We start from the raw sequence: 26,631 nt of genomic DNA, 5'->3' as shown, positions 1-26,631 counted from the left end.
AAAGTATTTTCATGACTTTGGCCATGAATAGTATTGAGCAACTAAAAATGTGTTGAGTAAAAAAAGGTAATGGAGTACAAGAACAATGAAATAGGCTGGGCGCAGTGGCTTATGCCTGTAATCCCAGCACTTTGGGAGGTCAAGGAGGGCGGATCACAAGGTCAGGAGTTTGAGACCACCCTGGTCAACATAGTGAAACCCTGTCTCTACTAAAAATACAAAAATTAGCCAGGCATGGTGGCGCACCCCTGTGGTCCCATGTACTTGGGAGGCTGAAGCAGGAGAATCACTTTAACCCAGGAGGTGGAGGTTACAGTCAACCAAGATTGCACCACTGCACTCCAGCCTGGGCAACAAAGTGAGACTCTGTTTCAAGAAAAAAAAAAATACTTTATTTCTGCCCTTGGTAGGTCTCATACTTCAAACTATTCCCAAAGAGTAGTTTAAAAAGATTCATACTAAAAGACTTTTGAACCCTTAACAGCACTTCACGAATATGTACAGATGCTCTTTGCTTCATGATGGGGTCATGTCCTATTGAACCCATTGTAAGTTGAAAGTGCATTTAATACATCTTCCAAACATCACAGCTTAGTATAGCTTACCTCAAACATGTTTAGAATACTAGACATTTGCCTATAGTTGGGTGAAATCACTTAACTGAAAGCCTATTTTATAACGAAGTATTGAATAGCTCATGTAATTTATTGAATAATTTACTGAAAGGGGAAAACAGAATGGTTGTATGAGTACTTGATATATGGCTTCTACTGAATGTGTATTGCTTTCACACTATCCTAAAGTCAAAAACTTATAGTTGATCCATTATAAGCCAGGCACTATTTGCATTTTGTTCCAATAATTCAGTAATAAACCAGATTCAATTAAAATACTTTAAAGTGGGAAAAACTCTGTATGAAAAAAACCCGTAAGATCATTTAACTACTTCTTAAACGTTTTTGAGGGGCTATAAATTTTACAAAATAAAAAATTCTGAAAGATTTTTCATTAGATGTTTAATCTTCTGTATTTTATAATAATTTTTTAAAGTAAGGCAAATTCTACTGCTAAGAGCTGTATACAAACACATAAATTTTAGCACTTAGTAATATCATGGGGCCATGGCATTATATGCTTGTGTCTGACTAATCTGCATTTAGTAGTTTTAAAAAATCTGTTTCAAATGATTGATTATTTTACAACTTTTAAAAAGAAAAATGTCTTGCCTTCGAATGGTAATCTTGTTCCAGTCTGGGATCTGATCCGGCTACCTGTTTGTATTTGTTAATTTTCATTTGACGATTTCTCTCCTCTATATCCATAGTACCTATCGAGTAGAAAAAAACCCATAAAATTAATGTTCAGTTCTTATTTTTGAGTCCGACTTAAAGGATGTATAAAAGAAGAAATGCTAGGCTGGTATATTACTTTCACTCAATGTAGCATATACAAATTAAATGTCATATTATTTAAAAGATTTCTTTAAAGTATACAATTTGGTAAGTAAAAACATGATATTAAATATGTAAAATAATTTCAATCTGTATAAAATATAAATAAGTTTAAAGAGAAGATAACAAATCTTCATTAGATAGAAAACAATTTCTGGTACATGTATGTCCAGAATATATTTGACTGCACAGAAATTTGACAATAGTAATAATTATGAGAACTTTGACTTGTAATTCATCATAATTTATTTATAAGTATTAAAGCTATAAGTTGCTTTCAAATACAATTTTAGAATTGCATTTAGAAACTATTATCATAAAATTTGACTATATATTAAAGCAGTTTGCCCCAGTATATGTGTGAATCCAATTATAAGAAATTTTTGAATTTGAATTTTCTAGAACTAGGATGAACAAACAGGTTCTTGTAATAATACTACTGATAACATACAATACCAGTAAAGGCACAAAGTATGACTGATATCAATTTTATTAAAAAATTAGAATATAAAGAGTTAAGAAGGTGAGACAGTAAGCCTCTTACAAAAAGACATTAATGCCCTCTATAACACGTGCTACCTCAAAGCACATCAGTTGTAAATATTCAGAGGGTCTTCAGAAATTTTGGTTAGAATGAGAAGTACATTCAGTTAGCAAATCCTAGAAAACATGAAAAAGCATTTTGAAAGTATATTTATGGGGCAAGCACAGTGGCTTATGCCTCTAATCCCAACACTTTGGGAGGCTGAGGCAGGAGGATTGCTTGAGACCAGGAGTTTGAGACCATCCTGGGCAACACAGCATGACCCTGTCTCTACAACAACAACAACAACAATAACAACAACAACAACAATAACAACAAATTTGCCAGGTGTGGTGACACATGCCTATAGTCCCAGCAACCTGAAAGGGTGAGGCTGGAGGATTATTTGAAATCAGGAGTTTGGAGGCTGCAGTGAGCTATGATCACACCACTGCACTCCAGGTGGGCCAACACAGTGAGACCCCATCTCAAAAAAAATTACATTTATGATTTTTAAAAGATTCATGGGAATATCCAATTTCTCATAAACATATATAATTTAAAAATCTCTATCATGTACTACAAATCTAAGTATTGGGAAAAATGAACTTGGTGGACTCAACTGGGTAGCTATAATAAAATGTCAGTAAATTCACACAGTGTGTTAAGGTAAGAAGGCCAACATACACATACATACGCCTTGCTTAAGATCATGACTTTAAAACTTTAGTAAAGACAACCAAACAGAAGTGTGCCTATTAAAAAATGGGTATTTTAATACTTACCTGATTTTTTAAATGGAGTAAAGGAAAAGGGGATTAAAAAGGTACCAGTATAACTAGAAGTTATGGTATCCTCTCCTGAGCCAATATTTTTTTATTTTTAATGTTTTAATTTTTTAGTATTACTCTCTGCCCCACAAAAATCTCATTGCATATCAGATAGTTAAAATTTGTTAGTAACAAATTTTAAAGGAAAATTGCTTAATTAAAATAATATGAAAAGGGAAGAAAATGTTTCAAAAAGAAAATCGTAAATACAAAAAAAACCTTATACTACATTACCTCTATATACCAGCAAATTTAAATCAACTATTCAATAAAGTGAGATAATTTGTTCCTTGTAATAGTCACATGTTAATAATGATTTGACTGAATCTGAGTCAAATTTGAAAGTGAGGAATATTAATGCTATGTTAATATAATTTGAATGACATATAAAACCAGGTAAGTGCCTCCATGATGCAAATATGAAATATAGACAAGTATAAATATCTGTTAGTCTGTCAAAATACAGCTTTGGAATTGTTTGTACTTCAAGAGATATTTTCTGGTAAACATATTTTCTCCAAAGGCCAGCCAATAAAATAATGAGCCCAACATTACAAAATTATGGGTCCTAAAACAATATTATCTAAAAGGTGTGTTTGCAAAGTTTCTCAAAGTTTCATGTTGATATAAATAGCACCAATTGATAAGCATAAACACACATACCTATATAGATAATAATATGTAGTGATAAACATATACATAATAACAGATATATTTTTTCCCCAATATTTAGATTATTTTCTGAATGGCAACATCCTAGGAAAGCTACATTAAATTCCTTCTGATTACTAGGTAGTAATGTGAATAACACTGGCAGTAGTTGACAAACTTTTTCTGTAAAGGGCCCAATAACAAATATTGCAGACTTTGTAGGCCATATGGAAACTGTTACTCTGCCACAACTCTGCCACAACTCTGCCACCATAGCATGAAGGCAACTGAAGACAATGCATACATAATAAGTGTGGCTTTATTACAATAAAACTTTGTTTACAAAACAGGCAGTGAGTTGGATTTGGTCTCTGGCATGCTGATTTAACAGTGCTTGCAAAAGTGTCTTTCTCTTTAGAAATTGTTTAAAAATTAGGTAGAATCAGATTTATGCAACACAACTTATATTTAACAGACCACTGGCAGATCTAAGGAGAATATGAATCTGTATTTGCTGGATAAGCAAAGAAAGATGCAAACAGAGCTTTCTAACCATTTAAATATGTTATCAATTAAATTACACTCTCAAACAAATCTCTCATCTCCAGACCCAATCACCAACTATAGACAGTTCCCAAGTGGGAAGATTCTTTATTAGAGTCTTAACCAATGAAATCTCAACGGACCACTTTAGTCAGCAAACTTGAGTAAATATCCTTTTACCTTATAACTTTGAAACTTCCTAGGAAAATAACCCTTGGTACAAACTGTAAACAAACAGACCTCCCTACCCAAAAATTATTTGGTTCATATGAAGTCTTTTGTTCCTTTTCTGTATTTGTAGAAGCTATTTCCAAAAAACAAAACACTCCATGTAGAATAATATCCTTAGAGAGAAAAGTCTCCTATTGATAAAGTGATCCAGCATAGAGGATTCTTCACCAGCAAGGTGATTTTTCTTTGCTAGTCCTTTGCTCTGAGGAAAATAATCCAGTAATAATATTTTGATTTCAACCAAAGTTAGTCTTTTTTTTTTCCTTGGAATGAAAAACAATTTAGAGAAATCAATAAAATAGAGGGCTGTTCACCGGTTGAGGAAAGAATCATATAATTTCTAAACTTTGTTTCAGCTCTGATATCCTATGTACACTCTATAAAAGGAAAATAAATGAAAGTGATAAAGTGAATGAATTTTGCTCAATTTACTCTCTCTCTCAGATTCATAGTAAAAATCTGCATATTCAAGACCCTCAAAAACCTGCAATAAAGAATAACCACTTGACCACAGAATACTTACCTTTTTTCTCCATCTGTTAATATCTTGCTGAAATAATTTCACACTTTCCAAATTAAAATTTTAAAAAATGCTGGTTTATAGGTTTAGAGGATAAATTTATCTAGGAATCTCTAACATTCATTTTCTTATATGTGATGAACTATGCTTATTTCAGAAGACCTCTTAGTGGTTTGATATGGCTTTGTAATTCAAGTATGCTTAAAAAATTATAGTCATTATATCTTTGAAATCAATTATCAAAACATTTTCAAATTATAAAAAATTTGATTAAGATGGTAATGGGACAATCCAATTTCTTGGACAAATGCATTTACCATGAAAGTTACTACGTCTTTGCAAATACATATTAATGTAAAAATATGTTAATGTTTAATGTAGTAAACTGATACTCAAGTTATCTCAAATTCTTTTTGGTATAAGTAAATTATTAACTAAATAGAGAAAATATATTGTTTCATAAATATTAGAGTTGATTTAAATTATGCTGGAAATTGCCCTCTGTTTTTTGATATGTATATATACACAAATACTCCTGAATTCCATATGTGTTAGGATATCCACTCAATAAACGACATTTTAAACAAAACTTATCTTCTTCCTTTCCCTTAAGTTATATTAATTCCATTCCTTACACTATACAATACCTTTATATTACTTTATAAATTTTAAGGCAGAGCACAAAAAAGACATCATATGTGGATGTTCTGGAATTAATAAATATCTCAAAATAATCATTTTTTTTTTTTTCAAATTGGAAGCTTCTGGCCCATTTTCAGCCACTGACTAAAAAAAAAAAAAATCCAATATTTTGTTGTTCTTGATTTCAACTTATTTTCTTAAATCATATCACGTATTCTGTACCTATTTAGATATAAGCCTTTTATTTTGATATAAATAAAAATTAATTTTGTGGTTATTTGAACTTAAAAAAAGCCGATGTAATGTGCCCAGAAAGTTAAAGTTATATTGATAAAGCTGCCATGGCATCTAATATTAAAAAGGCTAACTTATAGATGGATTGTTTAACCAAAGATATAGTTGAATATGGCAACATTAGCTGGCAGCCAGCTAGTGGTTGTTTAGGTTTTACTATATACTTGCCCTACAAAGATCATCAGCATACTTTCAGTGATTTCTGTAGTGTGCAAAACAGCAATCATTTTAAGTTTGCTTTTCCAAACACACACACACACACTGCCCCACACACAGAAAGACAGAGAGAGAGTGAAAGAGCATGAGCATGCCCCCGGAGTCTGAGAGCAATTTCATACCCCAAACTTCTTTGAAGTAGGGGTACAGATTTAGCAGTGATGCAATTCAGAAGGAAGCTGAACAGTGACTAGACTATGGCAGGATTATTGATTCAGTCATCCATCTTGTAATCACAAACAAAATGTTCAAATCTGAGGATCTTAAGAGGGAAAACTCTTAAGCCCAATATGGAAACTCAAGAAAGAACACTAAACTTCAGAAAAAAATTAGAAATATGCAATTATAGACATCATGGAAGTCTATCTAATTTAAATCCAGAAATTGCATTGGTTAGTATTTCAAATTCTTATGGATAATTCAATGATTTAAAAACATTCCCTCTACCCCTTTCTCCATCTCCTCTATTTGTATGTAAATATTCAACCTCAGGTTAAAAAAAAATTTCCTTTAAGTGAGATAAAGAATTGCACTAACTGGCTATTTCATGAAGGTTTCTGATTATGTGGAGTTCTTTTTGATTATTGTATGTCTTGGCAAAACTAAGCTCTGCCTTGAAATAATTTGAGATTAGAAAACAAATTTTATTGTTTATATTTTTTAACATAACATATCAAGAACTTGTGGGATGATCATTAAACATTTTCACTTTGTAATTAAATTTATTCTAAATCGTATTCCTTTAAAAAGTACATATGTTTGTTTTTCAGTTAAATTTAAGAATTAAAGATATTGGTGTAAATATGAAGTTGTAGTCAATAGTGAAGGATTTCCAAATGCAAACTGTTTTCTGTTGAAAGCATCCAAATAATTGATAACAAAATACACACAGTATAGCTTTAATAAATCTAATTGATTTAAAAAAATAGAGTGATATAAAAAATGTAAATAAATGTAATCTGAACATAAATCGAAATATTATCTGAGGCTTTTTTCTAATTGATGCTAAAGAAGTATATTACTTATATAGAAGAGATATATTTTTTTAAATTTAAATTTAAATTTAAACTATTGAGAAGAAAAAATAATTTTGATAACTATCTTATTAAATTACATTTTATGAACTTTTAAGAAAATACAAACAATGTGGAATAGAACAAAAGAAGATACAGACAATATTTCTGTCATTAGAGAATGACAGGAATAACATATTTAAAATGAACAAAACTCAGAAGGCCAAATTGTGGACCCTCAATGCTAAATTCACCATTTAATTATGTACCAAATGAAGTCCAATGAAAAAAAAAGGTATCATTACTGTACAGCTATTGGCTCGCTTCAAGGTGGCAATTACAGATGAGAAAGCATGGCTTCATATATTTATTTTCTAGATTCAACGAGATATCCTATAAAAACAAAAATTTCTTTAAATTGTCAGAGGACTAAATATAAAAATTGCTAATATGTCTCAAGATAAAAATGTTTATTTTATGTCATAGCTTTATTTTAAAGGGCAGTGCAACTTAAGAAGAAAATAAACTACTTGATTTTAATAAATATTTTAACTGTTCTTTCAATATCTGAAAATGATTTTCATGAATATTTTAACTGTTCTTTCAATATCTAAAAACTGAAAAAATTACTTAAAATATAACATATTGGCATTGTATATGAAAAAAACTTAAAACTGATCATATTTTTGATCCTGAAATTCCACCTCCCAGGAGCTTTCTTAAAGAAATGTCAGTGTGCAAATATGTGTACACAAGCATATCAATTGTACCATTGTTTGGTAATTGTCACTGATCACTGCTGTCTCAACCTCCCATGATCAAATGATCCTCCCACCTTGGCCTCCTGAGTAGCAGGTACATGTTACCACATCTGGCTAATTTTTAAAATTTTTTAGAGACAGAGTTTTTCCATGTTGCCCAGGCTGGTCTCAAACTCCTGGGCTCAAAAGTTCTGCCCACCCTGGCCTTCCAAAGTGCTGGGATTACTCTTGTGAGCCATCATACCTGGACAAGAGTGCTTTTCATTAGATAAATTATTTCTTAAAAGTAGATGTCATGCAAGGAATAACAAAACCAGGACAAACTGAGAAAAAGCACGGAAATAAATACTTCATAAAAAGCATGAATTGTGTACCAAATTACATTAGTATTGTACTACTGCGAACAGAGGTATTTTATTTTAAAGAGTAAACAACTTAATTGTTCAACTAAAATACACTAGTTTTGAGGAACAGTTATTTCCAAATCAATCAATGGTGACCTTTTCTCTATTGTTTTCACTAGGACCTGACATGAATGAAAGAATACTAATTTGATTTTGCTTATAACACATTTGTTTAAAAATAATCTTTCCTTTGCTCTTAGGAATGTTGTAAGAAATCTGAACTCCATATGTGCTTTAGTGGAAAAAGGGAATGAAATGAAAAGAGAATGAAATAAAAAAGGAAAGAAACTTACAAAATTGTATTACCTCCAGGCTCACAGTTATGAATGCTAGTCTTTTAAATTGGGTTCTAAATCTTAATAACCTATTTTAAATGTTTAGATTACCTGTTACTCTGTGTTCTTGTCTTGTGTTACTCTGTTAACTCCCCATCATATTCATTAAAAAATATTTCAAGGGGCTCTTCCCGCCCCCCAAGATGCCGAAAGGAAAGAAGACCAAGGGGAAGAAGGTGGCTCCGGCCCCTGCTGTCGTGAAGAAGTAGGAGGCTAAGAAAGTGGTGAATCCCCTGTTTGAGAAAAGGCCTAAGAATTTTGGCATTGGACAGGACATCCAGCCCAAAAGAGACTTCACCCACTTTGTGAAATGGCCCCGCTATATCAGGTTGCAGCGGCAGAGAGCCATCCTCTATAAGCGGCTGAAAGTGCCTCCTGCAATTAACCAGTTCACCCAGGCCCTGGACCACCAAACAGCTACTCAAGCTACTTAAGCTGGCCCACAAATATAGACCAGAGACAAAGCAAGAGAAGAAGCAGAGGCTGTTGGTCCGGGCGGAGAAGGAAGCTGCTGGCAAAGGGGACGACCCCACTAAGAGACCACCTGTCCTTTGATCAGGAGTTAACACCGTCACCACCTTGGTGAACCAGAAAGCTCAGCTGGTGGTGACTGCACACGACGTGGATCCCATTGAGCTGGTTGCCTTCTTGCCTGCCCTATGTCGTAAAATGGGAGTCCCTTACTGCATTATCAAGGGGAAGGCAAGACTGGGACGTCTAGTCCACAGGAAGACCTGCACCACTGTCGCCTTCACACAGGTTAACTCGGAAGACAAAGGTGCTTTGGCTAAGCTGGTGGAAGCTATCCGCACCAACTACAGTGACAGAAATGATGAGATCCGCCGTCACTGGGGAGGCAATGTCCTGGGTCCCAAGTCTGTGGCTCACGTTGCCAAGCTCGAAAAGGCAAAGGCTAAAGAACTTGCCACGAAACTGGGTTAAATGTACACTGTTGAGTTTTCTGTACATAAAATAATTAAAACAATACAAATTTTCCTTCAAAAAAAATACTTCAAGGGAGATGCTATGGACAAATTTCAGACTCTTTTCCCTATGTTAAAAATAAAGTGATATTTAAACTATTTTGAGATATAAGTTGATTAGGAGGGATCTAATAATCTAGCATATGTTTGCTTTTGATCTCTAAATTCAGTGAACAGACTGGAATTTTATTATTCAGAGGACTTAGATTTTAGCATTATTTTAGGTTTTGATATTAAAAATCAGGGCATAGCCATACACGATGGCTTACGCCTATAATTCTAGCACTTGAAAAGCTGAGGTGGGAGGACCGCTTGAACTCAGGAGTTTGGGAGCAGGGTGGGCAACAAAGTGAGAACCCCCTCTCAACAACAAATCAAAACTTTAGCCAGGGGCAGTGGTATGTGCCTGTGGTCCCAGCTACGTAGGAGGCTGAGGAAGGAGGATCACTTGAGCCCAAGAGGTCAAGGCTGCAGTGAGCCATGTTTGTGCCACTGTACTCCAGCCTGGGTGACAGAATGATACTTTGTCTCAAAAAAATAAAAAAGAAAAGAAAAGAAAAGAAAAAGAAAAAAGAAATAAGTATGTACTTGGTCCATGGGGGAAGATCAGGGTTTTATGCCTGCAGAATACAGTGGAAGTAACTACCACAGAGTTGATGGGTCCTTGAAACTGCCCAGATTTTGGGTAATGGGTACATTTACATTACATAAGATTAAATAGAATCTTTTTTATTTTTGAGACAGGGTCTTGCTCGGTCAGCCAGGCTGAAATGCAGTTGCTCAATCATAGCTCATTATAGAGTTCTGACCTTACAGGTTTAAGTGACCTTCCTGCCTCAGCCTTCCAAGTAGCTGAGACCACAGGTGTGCAAACCACGCTCAGCTGCTTTTATTTTTAGTAGAGATGAAGTATCCCTACGTTTTACTGGCTGGTCTCGAAATCCTGGTCTCAAGCGATCTTCCCACCTTGGTTTCCCAATGTGTTGGGATTACAGGCGTATGCCACTGTGCCTAGCTACTGGGAGAAATGCCTGATGTAGGCGACGGTGGTGGGGGGGATGGAGACAGCAAATCACCATGGCATGTCTGTACCTATGCAATAATCCTGCAGGATGCAGGATGTGCACATGTACCCCAGAGCCCAAATACAATAATAATAATAATAATAATAATAAAAGAAAAAATTAAAAAACAGCATGGGTTGAAAATATAAGAAGAGATTTAGGTTTGAATCCTGGCTTCACAAGTCCTGTACCTACAAACACATCACTTTATGAGCATAAAATTCTTCATCTATGAAATGAATAGTTTTGGACTATAAATTCTTGGACTAATAAATTTTTGGACTAATAAATATCTATTAATTGTAATAGATATTCTTTACAATTCCATCTGCTATACAAATCTTTGGTTGATATATATATATATATTTTTTTTTTTTTTTGAGACAGAGTCTCGCTCTGTCTCCCAGGCTGGAGTGCAGTGGTACGATCTCAGCTCACTGCAATCTCCACCTCCCAGGTTCAGGTGATTCTCCTGCCTTCGCCTCCTGAGTAGATGGGATTACAGGTGCATACCACCATGCCCAGCTTATTTTTTGTGTTTTTAGTAGAGACAGGGCATGTTAGCCAGGATGGTCTCCATCTCCTGACCTCGTGATCTGCCTGTGTCAGCCTCCCAAAGTGCTGGGATTACAGGCATGAGCCACGGCACCCGGCCAGTTGGTTGATTTTGAAGTCAAATGATGTTTAATTGTTTTTTGTTTTATATTATCATATTTATTTCATTAATATACATAATGTAAAGTGCTGTAGACATTTTAAATATCTGTCCTGGTACTGCATTCATTACATTTCCCTTTACAAAATGTTTGTATGTTTGCAGAGGAAGAGAAGAAAATGAAATAAAGGAAGAAGTGAGGGAAAGACAGAGATAAAGAAAGAGGAAGAGAGGATGAGCCAGAGCCTGGGAGAGAGAGATAAACAGGACACCAAGAGACACTGACTATATTGAAACATTCATTAAACCAGGAACTTTGTCCGGGAACATGAGTCACAAGAGTGATCTAATCTTTTAGGCTAAAGCACAATTGCTTCACTATATACATTTCTTTTTTCATAATACAGAGTGACAAGTATAGGAGAAAATGTTACTAACCTTTTAGAACTTAGTTATGTTTAAATTGTTAGTCACAATTCCTGTATCTTTGAAAAAACAAGATATAATTTGAGGGTAAACTGAATTTTAAAATGAAAAGTCCCTCAGAGAAAAAATACAATGGTTATTGAAATTGCTTCTAAGAAAAGGTACAATAATTGTTTATAAAAGATACAAATATCAGTCAGATTCATTGGGTTAATAAACTTCTCCCTATTTATGTTATGTGCTTTAGAATATTCTACCTTTTACATGATAGCTAAATACCCATATTAAAGGAGATATGATTAACAGAGTAGCATGCATTATCACCCTGCACATATGTCTTATCCTCATCTTTTATGTTTCAATATGACATAATCATCAAATACCACCGTATTCCATATCTGGGATGTAAATTTATGAACTAAATAAAATTTGTGAACTAAATTTAAATTATACTAGCTATGGCATTAAAATGATGATATAAAATATTTTTGAAAGTATTAAAGATATCTTTTACTTTTCAAGTCAGGCAGACAAACAGGCACATAAAAAATGAGAAATAATTCACAATAGAAACATATGATAATATGTATATTCTTAAAAGGATCCAAACACAACACATGTGATCATGTCCCCCAAACCTTAATGGAAGTGTGAAATAATGAACCTCGCTTTTCTCCTCCTTCAAAAAGAGTGGAATCATAAATGGATTCCTATACAGAGAGAGGAGTGAAATAGGGCAAAATTACTAAATGAAAAATATTAGTTGTTAGATATATCACTTCATATTTTCAATGATGTTATAAAATATTTACATCTTGTTTAGGTTAATAACACGTTGCAAACCATACACATGTCAAATAAGATGATTAAACTCTGCCTGGAAAATTAAATTGTGAAAACCTACAGAGAAAAATAAAATTGTTTATACTTAAAGAAACATCAGTAAAATAAATTATGATTATAAACTGCAAATGTGATATAAGATTCTAATATAAGAACAGATAAGAAAGATTTGTAAAAGTAAGCTCCTCCTTATATCCATGGTGATCATCCTGGAAAATGATTATACACTTGGGTTATGAATTGGAATAAAATCAGTGAAGCTTATGTAGCAATATTACGATTAAAAGAAAAGAAGTACATTTTAACTTTTATTACATTTTATCCATTTGGCTAATTTTTTTTTTTACAAAGTGATGTTAACATTTTAAGTCAAATTAGGATCACCATTAAATTGAAATAATTATATTTAATGAGAAAAATAAATATTTAGATATATGGATTTTAAATAGTACTCATGCTTGGACACCAAATTGTATTGCTTTTTCCCAAGATGCTTCTGATGATTGCTATTGGTCAAGTGTACAAGAATGATTACACAGAGCAGCTAATGTCATGTAGTATAATAACATTACCTTAGAATTCAAAGGAATGCATCCTAAATGTTTCATGAATAGGGAACTCTCATAAAACATTTCCATTCAATACTGAGAATAAAGAGGAATTTACAATTAGATGGAGTCACTCTCAGATCAGGAAGGATGAGAATTAGATGAAGAGACATCAGGACAGACTAGTTTAAGCTGGAGAAACTGGACTGAGTTTTTAATGCAATTTTTTTCTTTTTTCTAAATGTAATGTTGGTTCTAATGACTTTTAACCTTTCAAATGCCCTGTGTGAAAACTAGGCACATTAAGGATCCTAAATACAATTGCAAACTAGAGTGAGCTGGTCTCCACTGATGTTAAATATCCCTTTTCTGAATTCCTCTCTTCTTGCTCTGCTCTTCCCAGACCTCTAGTATTTTTCTCTCATGATATTCTCTGTACAATGTCCCCATTATTGGTTTGGCCTTCTTGGCTTTAAAATTTCTATATCTTTTGCTTTGTCACTGTAAGGCCACCATTTCCTAAGGTTAAGGACATGGGTTCTGGCACAAAGTCATTGCTTTGGTTAAAATTCCAGCTTCAAACAGCTTGGGTAATTTATTTAACTAACCTATACGTCAATTTTTCAATCTGTAAACTAAAAATAAAAGTAGTACCTGCATAGAGTGTTAAACTCAATCACATACTAAAACAATTTATACTAAGTGATTTAATTTTCCAAAATATCAACTGCATTTTAAAAGAAGAGTTAAAGAAATTTGATTAAGAAAATGCACACTAAAAAACTGGTTTTGAACACTGAGTCCTTCTTCCTCAACTACTCTAAAACTTTCCCAATCTTCTTGTCAGAACTAGTTCTTATACTGAATCTCCCAAGAGATGATCTGCAATATCTAGAATCAACAATCTAGCCATCAATTATTCATTATCATTCCAAGTTTTCTAAGTGGGACCTATTGCATTTAGAATAAAAACAGTGAGTTTTTACACAATTTGAGCATCTGGTTTCATTCAACTGAGCCTTACATATTTGAGCTATAAAGTAAGAATATTCAAATATAGGGAGCTTCTTACTGTATCTCCAATACCGAGTTAAATGCAGTATGTTATGTGGTTTACTGGTGGTTCATTAGCAAGAACTCCCTCTACTTATTTTGTGGTGACTTTACTTAAAGAAAAACCTAACCATTGATTACTGTAGTTAACTGGATATTGTAAAACTTATCTCTCAAAGCTTACTAGAAAAATCCTATTTGCCAAATCAAGTGATCATTCCTCAGCACAATTTTTTTGGACCTTACTTCAGCATTTGCTAAAATTATTACATTGTCCTTGACATTTTCTTCCACTGTTTGGCCCTGTACTTATCTCTTAGTTCACTCTTTATCAAACTACTTTGCCGGCTCATCTTTCTCAGCTCATTTTTCAAATTTATGCATTTCCCAAAGTGTTGTTATAGCTTTCCTTTTTCATTCTATCCCTGAGTGGTTTTTATTTAATTTCAAATCTTCAATGTCCCATCAATGCTGAAGGCTCTGTCCTTCAGCTTCTACCTTTCTGTAAGCTCCAAGATTTACATTTCCAGTTGTCTCCTAGTCATCCCCAAGTGGATGCCCCATTAGCACCTAAAACTCAGCTTGTCCCAAACAAGTTACAATTATAGCTGATACCTGTTCTCCTATAATCATTATCAATGAATATCTACTATATCCAGAATCTATTTCTTTGTTAACTGTCTTGCTTGTTCTTGGTCATTATGCTAGCCCTAAATATCTCTCTGGGTCTTTTTTGGTTTCTTGCCCACTGCTTTAGATTCAAAGCTTTAGTCCCATCTTTGCTTTCTAGCTAAAGCCCTCAGTCGTCTTGTTTCTTTCACTTTGAATTCTGAAGCTGCAGGCTAACCCCACCCATGACCACGCCCCTGTGGACTCCTATCTTGGGAGGGAATCTTAGTTGCTTGGGATGTGTTAGATTAGGTAAATTATTTTTTCTATTAGCATATTTGAACTATTTGAGTAATATATAAAATCTATTTTAATTTTCTATATTTTCAATAATTTTAAAAGTCAGATATATTGAGGTATAATTTACATCAGGTAAAATTCACACAACTTAGTGCAAAGTTCTGTGACATTTAACAAATGGATTTAGTTATGTAAAATCACCACAATCAATATACAGAATATTTCTATCACCCTAAAAATTTCCTGTTGCTGCTTTGATGTCAATCCTCTTCCTGCTTGTCCAGGAAACCACTGATCATGTTTATGTCTAGCTTTTTCTTTTTCTTCAGTAATGTTTTTAGTCTAAAATTTTACTTGCTGAAGGCAAAGAAAATGAAATGGAGCAAAGCTGTAGAGACTACACAGTTAAAATCTGCTATTTTAGAGCTGAGTACTACTGTTCTCTCTCTGCAAAATTAAATTCTTAAAAATAATAATACTCTGAATATCCCAGGAATTGTGCCAAGAGCTTTGCATGTATTATGAGTTTGTCACTGAATCAGCACAACTATATGTGCTAGGACTTATTTTTCTCGGTTTTACTTATTAGAAAATTTACACAAGGTCATATAACTAGTAGGTGGCAGAGATTGAGCTGCCCTTCTCCAAAACTTATGATCTAAAATGTTGTCATGAAATGACTCTCTCTCTCTCTCTCTCTCTCACACACATACACACACACACACACACAGAAAGCCAAATTTTATTTCATTATTTTCTCTTTTTCCAGCACCTCTCCTTCCTTTTGACATCTTCTCCTTTTTCTTTTTGAGTAGCTTCTCCTCTGTCCATTTTTATAATGATTTCCCTATGAATCCAACCTTGGGCTATAATATAGCCATTTTTAAATCTTTTTACAGATTCCTTCCAATTCTCTCTCCTTTACTCTAAACAAGTCTATCAACCCCCTTTGTACTCAGCATGATCGATAATCTATAACTATGTTATTCACATAAGTTATGCAACATAATTAATTAATCAAATTACCTTACATAGCTTTCTTCATGTCAACTTACCTTATTTTGAAATGTGTGTGTGTGTTTGTGTGTATGTGTGTCTACACACACTTTGTTTTTGAGACAGAGTCTTGCTGTGTTGTCCAAGCTAGAGTGCAGTGGTGCAATTATGGCTCACTGATGCCTCCAACTCCTAGGCTCAAGACATCCTCCCACCTCAGCCTCCCAAGTAGCAGGAACTACAGGCATGTGCCACCATATCCAGCTCATTTTTTAATTTTTTGTAGAGATGGGGTCTTGCTGTGTTGCCCAGGTCTCAAACTCCTGGCCTCAAGTGATCCTCCCTGCCTTGGACTCCTAAAGTGTTGGGATTACAGGGCTGGACCACCATTTACCTTCTTATATATTAGGTTTTCATCACAGATACAGAAGTTTAGAGCTTTAAATGGGTAAAGAGGAAGGAAAGAATCCAAAAAAAATCATAACTTAAATTCACTATGTTCTAATGAATACTAAGTATTGTGTACATGTTAATATTCCCTAACTACTTGATCACAAACTTGACTTATTACAAATGTACTCTTTCATTTCAACTCAGAAAATTTAACAAATATATTTTAATTATAACTACCATCCAGAGCTACACTTTACTCATTCATCTCCCTGAAAAACTTAAAGTTTAAAAACTCCCTTATCCTTCACTGATGCTTAAATGCCTGCTCGAAAAAAACTTTATAGCATAAATTATTCTGCTCTTCTAAACTTCAATTGCCCTTACTTTATCTTCTTTAATGGTCTTAATTATGATGTATTTCCTGGTTCCCTTTCATAGCTGGTTTCTTCTTACTCTTCCGTTTTAGTTCAAATCTCACTTCCTTAGATAAGACTTCCAGCATTATTCCATCAAAAATAGTTCCTTCCCCACCCCAATCCCACTAGGTTACATAAGAATTTTAAATAAGAGCACTTAAAACTATCTAAGTTTAACTTTTTAGGGAATGCTTTCTCTCAAAAAGATAATTTCCATGAAGAGAGATCTTGAATGTCTATGTCATTGTTAGGTCCCCAGCACCTAGAATAAGGCTTGATACACACATATTTAGTACATATTTGTTGAATAAATACATTTTTGGAATATAAAATATCTTTATAGTAGGAAAATAAGAATTTCAGAAATAATCTTTCCTTTATGCAGAGCAATTATATTCTATTATAGTTTGATATACCATATAATAACCAGGAATGATTTGAGTCTAGCATAGCCAAATTTGCTTGTTCCTTTGGCTATTTTATAAGGAGATTTTAATAGTCTGTCTTGCAATTTTACTCCTATCTTAATACTCATATTTTCACTACTAACACCTGCAATCTAGAGTTGACTATAATTCTGAGTACAAAATGTACATTTGGGCATTAGAAAAATATCTAAAGAAGGAATTTGAATAGTTAAAAATGATTTGTATTAATAATATGATTTTGGCCACCTGCTAGACATTTAATGAAAAACATTTCCAATTTTAAACACAACTCTTCGATCCTACATGAGAAAAGTTGTAGACTGATCATGGTTTTTTGTTTGTTTTCCTTTTTGAAATGTATTTGCTTGCTCTTGAAGTGGCAAATTTTTCATTTTGGCTAGTCATTTATTTTTATTTTTCTATTGGTTGAAAGCATACACACAGGCACACATACACACAAATTATCAACCCTCAATCTTGTTTTTTAACAATGATGAAACTGAGACTGGAGAAATCAGGAAACTTGTCTAAGATCACATTGGCCTTCAAATTTCATGCTTTATTGCTTATACCAACATGCCACTAAACAGGGCAACAGAGAATAAAACATTACTTGTTTTGTTGTTCTTTAACAAAAGCATTTTTTTTTAAAAGAAAAATCTAGAATTAAGTAATTTGTCTTCTTTCTGGTGCTACAGATGAACAACTTAAGTGTTCAAAGTGTAGTCTAATGCCCAGTTCTACTTTTAAAAGAAATTTTCTTTTTTAAAAAATAATCCTGGAAGTGGGTATTATTCAAAGGCCTTACTAATTCGTCGTTACAGGTTACTGATGTATTAAATCTGGATTCAAAATCCTACCGATTTTCCTTATTACAAACATAAATTATAAATAGAGTTAATAATGATATTTATCTAAAAAAACCTCTTGGCATAATTTGAGTTGTGTAATAATAAGCGCTATCATTCTTTGATTATTTAATTTTTTTTTTATTTTATTTTATGAAAGAAAGAAAGAGAAAGAGAAAGGGAGAAAGAGAACAGGAGTCTTGCTCTATTGCCCAGGCTGGAATGCAATCTAAAAATAGGTATTAAAAACCTCTTTTATGCCAATAATTGTCCTTAACAGTGGAGACAGGAAGGAATCTTTGATTATTTATTATGGATAAAACTTTGAAACAAGTTCTTTACAGATGTTACTTTCAATTTCTTTCAAATTACCAAAAAAGAAATAAGTGTTTCTAATTTATATGGTAAAAAATTCTTCATTTAAATGGTTGTATATGCATATAACTTATTTAACCATTGCTCCATTATTTAATATTCGTGACAACATTGCTTTTATTATTACAAATAATGCTTAGTGAACATTTCATACATACGGTTTTATTTGCATTTCTATTTCTACCAAGTCAAAAGTCTATGAGGATTTTTAAGGATCTTTATTTATATTGCAGAAGTGCTTTACAGAAAGGTTATGCTAAATTTCACTGCTACTCTGTTACCACAGTCTCACCATGTTTTGTTTTGTTTTATTTTTAATTTTTTATCTCCACATACAGGCATCACCATAGTGTTTTAAACAGGTGAAACATGATATCTCATTTAAAATAGCATTAGTTGGGTTATGATTGAAATATAATTTTTTCATATATTTACTTACCAGTGCATTTCTTGTTTAGAGAAATGTCTGTATATATCTTTTGCCCATTTCTTCTATTAGAGTTTTATTGAATATATACTTTATAAAAGTTATTCAGATGTTAAGCCTTTTAATATTTTATCTGAGTTGCAGCAAGTATCTTTCCAACTTGTGTGCCTTTTAATTTATGATGATTTTGATATTCTGAAGTTTTATACATGCCACACTCCAGTCAAGGTTCTCCATCTTTTTAAATTTATTTCATCGCTTTTATTTTTAGGAAGGGTTTCTTTTCCACAGAAATAAATATTTTACGCTTTCATTAAAACATAGTTAACCCCTTACTAAACTAGCTGGAGTTTACTAAGATTAATAAGAAGTGTTAAGCAACCAGCCCAAAGTCATATCCCTAGTAACTGGCAGAACTTGAATTACAATTCACACGTCTGATTTCAATGCTCTCGCTCCTTCCACCCAACTATGTTTTTCAGAAACGATAAAGTTTAAGAGTACAGGTGCCATAAGCCTGATGCCTAGATTTGCTTGACAGTTATCTCCTAAACTAGTAGTCAGAAACTAGCATATTTGCAATGCATGTAATTCTAGATCATGAAAAGAATGCATACACATCAAAATGCAGATGATCTGAAATAAAAAGTCAGTTTTCATGTATTTTTATAAAAAATAAAATTATTCATTTATAGTGCTTACTCTGTATTGGACACAGTTTTCATGTGTTTTGCATATTCTATATTGGCTAACTTAATTTTGCAATATCCATTTGAGGTACTACTATTATTATCCCCATTTTACAGATGAGGAATCTGAGGCATAAAGTAACTCTCATAAGATCACAGGGCAAGTAAGTGGTGGAGCCGATTAAAAAGTTTAGCTCCAGAATCTGCTTTCATGCTGCTTCTCAGACCAGCATTTCTTACAGGAACAAATATTTTCCCTAACAGCTGAAATTTTTAGGACACAGAGTTAAGGTGGGTGATAGGCCTAGGTAAAACAGAATGTTATAGTATTCAGAATGTATGAGTAATATATCAATAAATTAGCAGTAATATCTTAAATTCAGGATTTAATTTCCAATGTAAATGAAATTTTATATCTAAAAAGAACTAAAAAAAAATGCATTCCAAACCTCATTTTAAATGACTTATTTATTCACCAAATAGCTATTTATTTCATAGTTATTTGTTCCATGTTGGGGTATCATTACTCTTTTGAGTTCCAAGAGCTTTAACTCTTTTCTTTTATTAGAATATTTATAAGCTTTAGTAAATTGGGCTTAAGTATTACACTTTAATCAATAGAAGCTGTCATATATGTGATATATTTTTATATTATACGTACATATATATTTCATTTGAGACTTTTGTTTAGATGTATCATGATATTACTTAACAAAATATATGAACTTAAGCTTATATAAAATATTCCTATATACCAATATTTAAAGTATCTAGCCCAGTATTGATCATAGCATCAACACTTTGTGCCTGCTTATAGACTGAGTGATTTACACAGGGTACTAGGGTTATATAAGGTTTTCATGACTGAGCCATCTTGAGTATCTCAGTTTTTTACTTTCATCAATAATACTGAGTTCATCAAATAAAGGATGTAATCAATGCACACAGAGTATCAATAAAATGAATAGAATGTAAAACACAATAATTAAGATTTAGGAAAATTTCAAGAACAGCTTATATGTGCATTTATATGTGTCCATACATACACATATGTTAAATTACTACTATAATCAATGTTACTTCTCCTTACTGTTTAGGACATAAGTATAACAAGAAACCATCATTCTCAGCAAACTGACACAAGAACACAAAACCAAACACCACATGTTCTCACTCATAGGAGGGTGTTGAACAATGAGAACACATGGACACAGGGAGGGGAGCACTATACACGGGGGTCTGTTGCGGGGGAGTGGGGGGGACAGCGGGGGGGGGGAGTTTGGGAGGGATAGCATGGGGAGAAATGCCAGATATGGGTGAGGGGGAGGGAGGTAGCAAATCACACTGCCATGAATGCACCTATGCAACAACTTTGCATGTTTTTCACATGTACCCCAAAACCTAAAATGCAATAAAAAAAAAAAAAAAACGCCACATAAAAGCACAGAGCATTCAAGATATGTCACATATGCCACTCAAATCCGACAAGAATTGAAATACAACTTTGAAATGCTACATGCTATAGTCCAAATATTTGTGTCCCCCCAAAATTCATGTAGAAAGCCTACCCACTAAAGTGAGCATATTAGGAGATGGAGCCCTTGGCAGGTAATTAGGCCATGAGAGTGTTGTGGGATTAAGGCCATAATAAAAGGGGCAAACAGAGACCCATTTCCTCTCCTGCCATATGAAGACAAAAGGAAAACAGATGGTGGTCCATGAACCAGAAAGCAGGCCCTAACCAGACACTAAACTTGTCTGTGCCTTGATCTTAGACTTTCCAGTCCCCAGAACTATAAAAAATAAATTTTTGTGAATAGCTTATGACATTTTGTTACAGCAGTCTGAATGAACTAGGTAATACATATCAACGGGCAACATTCAGAATAATCACAAAACCAAAACAAAGAAGAATATTGTATTAATTTTAAGAAGTTTCACTTAGCTAACCCTAATAGAAAGTGATTATTTTACTAAGCATTATAATTATAACACAAAATATATGTTACTCATTCCCAATCATATTTTTCTTAAGAAATATTTGAAACCTATTCAACTTGAATTGTTAAGCTTTTCAAATTAACATTAGTATCTGGAAGACAAATGAATCATTCTGAAATAGTAATTTTTAACATTTTCTCAAACTCTTAAGGTAGCACAGACCCAACTATAATAATAATATAATAATTATTAAGATAATATCATAACAAATATAAATATCATAATAATTGATCTAACAGACTGGTGAGAAACATAGCTGACAAGATTTTTTTTATGTTGAGATCTCCTTATGAATATAACTGATATATTACACAAGCACTTATCTTGTCAGATGCTCTAAATCAGGTCTGAAGGTAATTCTAAAACTTTATGTAGTTGAAACTTAAGATGTTGTTTTATGTAACTTAATAAATAGTATCTTAAAAATTTACTTTGTGTTAGACTTGTTTAATGATTATTTTAAAAAACTGTCATACGAAATTTCATGAGTAAGAAGAAAAAGTATAATATGCCCTAATAAAGCATGCTACTTCTCATTTAAAAGAAACTTATGATTTGCAAGTGCTAAGTTAACATTTTTTGCTGCTTCAAAATCAATTCCTCCATTAATTATGTAGAATGATGATGTAGTGACTGTAATTGGACCTTGTAACACAACCGAAGGTCTTATAATTGTGGTTTAAAATATAAAACACACACTTTGACCAAATATGTTAGCCAAGTAATTGGACTTGTTAAATTATTTCTCCATCATATATTGGACTAAAGTGGTGTTTATAAAGACAAATAACCAACTTGCATATTCATTAGAGATGTGAGTGACAGGCTAATAAAGATATTACCTTTGGTCACATACTACAGTAAGATTTTGAAAAAACTTAACTTTAGCTTGCTTTTATTAAACAGGTGAAATACATTCTGAATTGCTTGTCACAAAATTTACTGCTTTCTTTTCTTAAATGATTTCCTTTTTCCATGAATGTTTTCTTATCCTTTGTATTATTCTCTCTTTACTCTTACTTACTTTGGAACAGAATGCATTAGTCTTTATTTATCTCTAGGCTCATTTGAGTTTGTAGAATCCCAAACTCACATATTAGGGATCTGTAACAGACATCCAGAAAGCTCAACCTTCAACTTCCTCATACCAGGAGGAAAAAAGGTGTTATAGATCTATAGCTACCATTGTAATTTTAAAAGTGTATGTTAAGAAAGACTTCAAATTATGTTTAGCTAACTATGATCACTAATTTAGAACTTAATCTTTAAGGACAATAAAACATTCTTGCCCCCATAAATTTAAACATTCAACAGATATCCTAGATACCTTTTTTTTTTTTGGTAAGAAAAATTGCTTCCATTATTAATCCTCTCCTCTTTGAAGTCTTCAAATTCTCTCAACCAAGTCCTTTTCCTCTGCCTTTATGCACATCATGAAGATTCCTTTGCTCAACCTCTAAGTTGTACCTCTGAATTTTCTTCCCCTTCTAAGCTTAAATTCTTTATTTTTCTCCTTGTTTTGCCACTACTAAATTACATGGTTCATTCCTTCCTTTCTCCAGCACTCATTCCTTTCTTAACATTTTCCAGTCAGTACTATCAAAACCCTACTATCCTGAGCTTCTTTCTCTAATCCTTTCTCCTAATCTTTTCCACTGTGGTCTGAAACCTTATTCCTTTTACTTAAATACAATATATCCCTCAGCTCCATCAGAGAATGTTCATTTCCCTTTTTATCATGAATGGAATGTTGACCCCTCAAGAATACTATCTCCCTAAGAAACATTCTGAGGGGAAGCTGCTCAAAATCCTTGAATTTACATGTATACCATAGAAGCCCAGAAGCATTCTTCTTGGTATGCATTGCTGCTTCCACGTTTACTTTTCTAATCTTATGTGAAGTCTATGTCTTTTATGTTCATACCATTATTCCTCCTTGTTGCTACCATCTATAGTCCAGGCAATTTCCTTCACATGTATATCAATCTGAGGCCCTCAATAATTTCAATGTGTGTATAAAAATGTTAGCATTAAAATTTCTTGCTTTCCCCCAGTTAGAATGGCGATCATTAAAAAATCAGGAGACAACAGATGCTGGAAAGGATATGGAGCAAAAGGAACACTTACACACTGTTGGTGGGAGTGTACATTAGTTCAACCACTGTGGAAGATATTGTGGCAATACCTCAAGGATCTAGAAATAGAAATTCCATTTGACCCAGCAATCCCATTACTGGGTATATACCCAAAGGATTATAAATCATTCTATTACAAAGACACATGCACAAGTATGTTAATTGTGGCACTGTTTACAATAGCAAAGACCTGGAACCAACACAAATGCCCATCAATGATAGACTGGACAAGGAAAATGTGGCACATATACACCATGGAATACTATGTAGCCATTATAAATTATGAGTTCATGTCCTTTGTAGGGACATGAATGAATCTGGAAGCCATCATTCTCAGCAAACTGACACAAGAACAGAAAACCAAACACCGCATGTACTCATAGGTGGCTGTTGAACAATGAGAACACATGGACACAGGGAGGGAAGCATTACACACTGGGGTCATTGTAGGGGGGACTAAGGGAGGGACAGTGGGAGGTTGGGAAGCTGGGAGGGATAACATGGGGAGAAATGCCAGTTACAGGTGACGGGGGGATGGAAGAAGCAAACCACCTTGCCAAGTATGTATCTATGCAACAATCCTGCATGAACAACACATGTACCCCAGAACCTGATGTACAATTAAAAAGAAATAAAAATAAAATAAAATTTGTTGCTTTATTTGCATTCCCAAACTGTAATCTATGTTCTATCTTGGAAAATCACTCCCAGAAAGAAACATTGTATCTTCACATTATCTGGAATTGTTTAACATCTGAAAATTCCGAAGATTATTAAATTCTCTCTGATAATAATCTGCTCAATTTGCTTCTATTGCCTTAGCTATCACCACAAAGTTCAGTTATGTCATTGAGACCTTCTCTCCCGATTCATCAAAAATTCTGCATGATTTCACATGACAACATGATTTAACACAATTAATCCTTCCCAATCCATTCAAACATTACTTCAACTACTTTCCTTGCCATCCACCCTTAACATCCCTAGTCTCCTCTTCTTTCTATATAATTGCCCAGAAAGTTCCAACTGTGATCCAAATGATTAATGACTCTACCTGAAGTGTGCTAATGGGCCAGTCATTACACATTCTTAGAGAACCAATGCCATCACAAATTTAGGGTCTCCACTCAGCTAAACTATAACCATTTTTCAGGATATCTTTGGTGAGCTCCTTGTTTCATTTCCCAGGGTATTTTAACTTTTAATTCCCCAAGTCATCAAGAAGCCTAGTTTACATTAACTACCTTCAGTTTTTTTTTTTCTTTTCCATCTCCTTTCCCTTCTCTTCTATTTGGTTTCTACCCACAACAACTTTATTGAATCAATAAGAAAAATATCATTATTGACTAGTCCTACCATTTAACAATATATTTGTCTTCTCTGGAATTTGTCACTGCTGATTATACCCCTTTATTGAGATTCACTTCTTTCATAGATTTTTTAAAATTTTCTTCTTTCATGGATATCCTACTGTCTTTAATCATTTTCAACATAGTTTTCTGGCTTTTGTCCTTCCGTCCATCCCTTAAATGTAAATAAGTGCTGGTGATCCCCAAATTTTGATTCTTGGCTCTCTTCTTATTTTTCATATGCTACTGACAATTCCATTAATTCCAATGGCATCACTTGAATGCTGATATGCTACCCTAGTCTATGTCCCTAGCCCAGACTTCTCTCCTGAGTTCCAGACTACCAATCACCTCTATTAGATATTTATACTTGAATATTTCAAATGAGGCTTACACTTTACCTATCCTAAAACTGAACTCCATCTTTCTCCTAAAACTTATAAAAATTATATTCCCTATCCTGATAAAATGTACCACCAAACACTTTAGTCACCTGAAACTATCCGATGCCTCGTCTTCCTGCATCAATAACATCCAGTCTGATCAGTGACCAAGACTTGTAGGATCTACATCTTTATGTAACTTCTCGTGTATTGTTTGCCTCTACTTATACCTTAATTCAGACCATAATCATTTCTTAACTGATTCATCACACTATGCTCATATATAATATTTCTGCTTATATTACTCCAGTCCATCTTTTACATAACCACCAAAGTAATGTTTCCAGAAACAAATATCTGACTTACTCTGTTGCTTTATATGTTTCAATAACCTACATAATCTTTATAAATCTGGTCTCTTCCTACTTTGGCCTAAACTTGTGTGAAGCCATGGCCATACTGCTTCCTCTACCTGAAATACTCTCTACACAAGAGGTCAACAGTGTTCTAGCTTTTAATATTCAACTAAATTCCTCCATGAAGTCTTTCTTGTATTTAATATCTATCGTTCCCAGGGGAAAGGAATCATACCGTCTTTTCTGACTACATTACATTTTATATACATGAGTGTATACATATGTACATACATTTTATATATATGTGTGTGTGCGTGTGTACACATATTCACACTAAAAAAAGCCTGCAAGGATAGGGAGCTATTTTGTGTGTCCTGTTATTTCCAGGACCTAGAACAGTACCACATTTGTTTAATGAATGTTCAAGTTTCAGCTCAAGTGTTACCTCTTCCAAGACACTTTTTCTGCCATCTAGTTGAAATAAACTTTATTTCACTTTATGTCTTTGTAGAATATAATGTCAGAATAATCTGCACTGACATATTAACAGAGGATGTCATCCACATCTCTTAACTCTTCAGTGATATTGATAGCTTTTTTAGGGTATTAGGTCTTTGGTATTCTCCACAGTGTAGAACACTGATGAACTCATGTTAGAAATCAAAATTTGGAATTGTTTTAAAAAAATTGAAAAATAGTTTTACATCTAAAATGTTTGGAACCAAATATATATATGTGTGTGTATATTGGGGGGTAACTATACATACATACACATACACACACATCCCATTTGCCTTTAGTTATTCAGTTTATGAAAAAATTACACATATATACATATTACATAAATATTAATTATTTTACTTTTATCCATCTAATTGGAACAGTCACTGTTGATAGTTGAATATACAAATACCTAAATTAAAATGATCATAGATTTAAT

The 26,631-nt window shown here is 33.3% G+C and overlaps 1 protein-coding gene across 50 annotated transcripts in view; it reads right to left on the bottom strand.

The window, feature by feature from the left end:
* RIMS2 (regulating synaptic membrane exocytosis 2) overlaps nucleotides 1-26,631 on the bottom strand; it is a 698,117-nt gene that overhangs the window by 182,130 nt on the left and 489,356 nt on the right. For 30 of the 50 annotated variants that reach the window (XM_064384488.1, XM_064384526.1, XM_064384490.1 and 27 more), the window contains one exon: nucleotides 1,227-1,327. The exons of the other annotated variants lie outside the window; for them this stretch is intronic. In XM_064384488.1, coding sequence (XP_064240558.1) covers nucleotides 1,227-1,327 — 101 coding nt within the window. The remainder of the gene's footprint in view (nucleotides 1-1,226; nucleotides 1,328-26,631) is intronic. 50 annotated transcript variants of the gene reach the window in all.

Source organism: Aotus nancymaae, unplaced genomic scaffold, assembly GCF_030222135.1.
Source record: "Aotus nancymaae isolate 86718 unplaced genomic scaffold, 86718_ANA_hifiasm-v0.15.2.pri h1tg000036l, whole genome shotgun sequence".
NCBI lineage: Eukaryota > Metazoa > Chordata > Mammalia > Primates > Aotidae > Aotus > Aotus nancymaae.
This window is presented reverse-complemented; position numbering and strand designations above follow the sequence as displayed.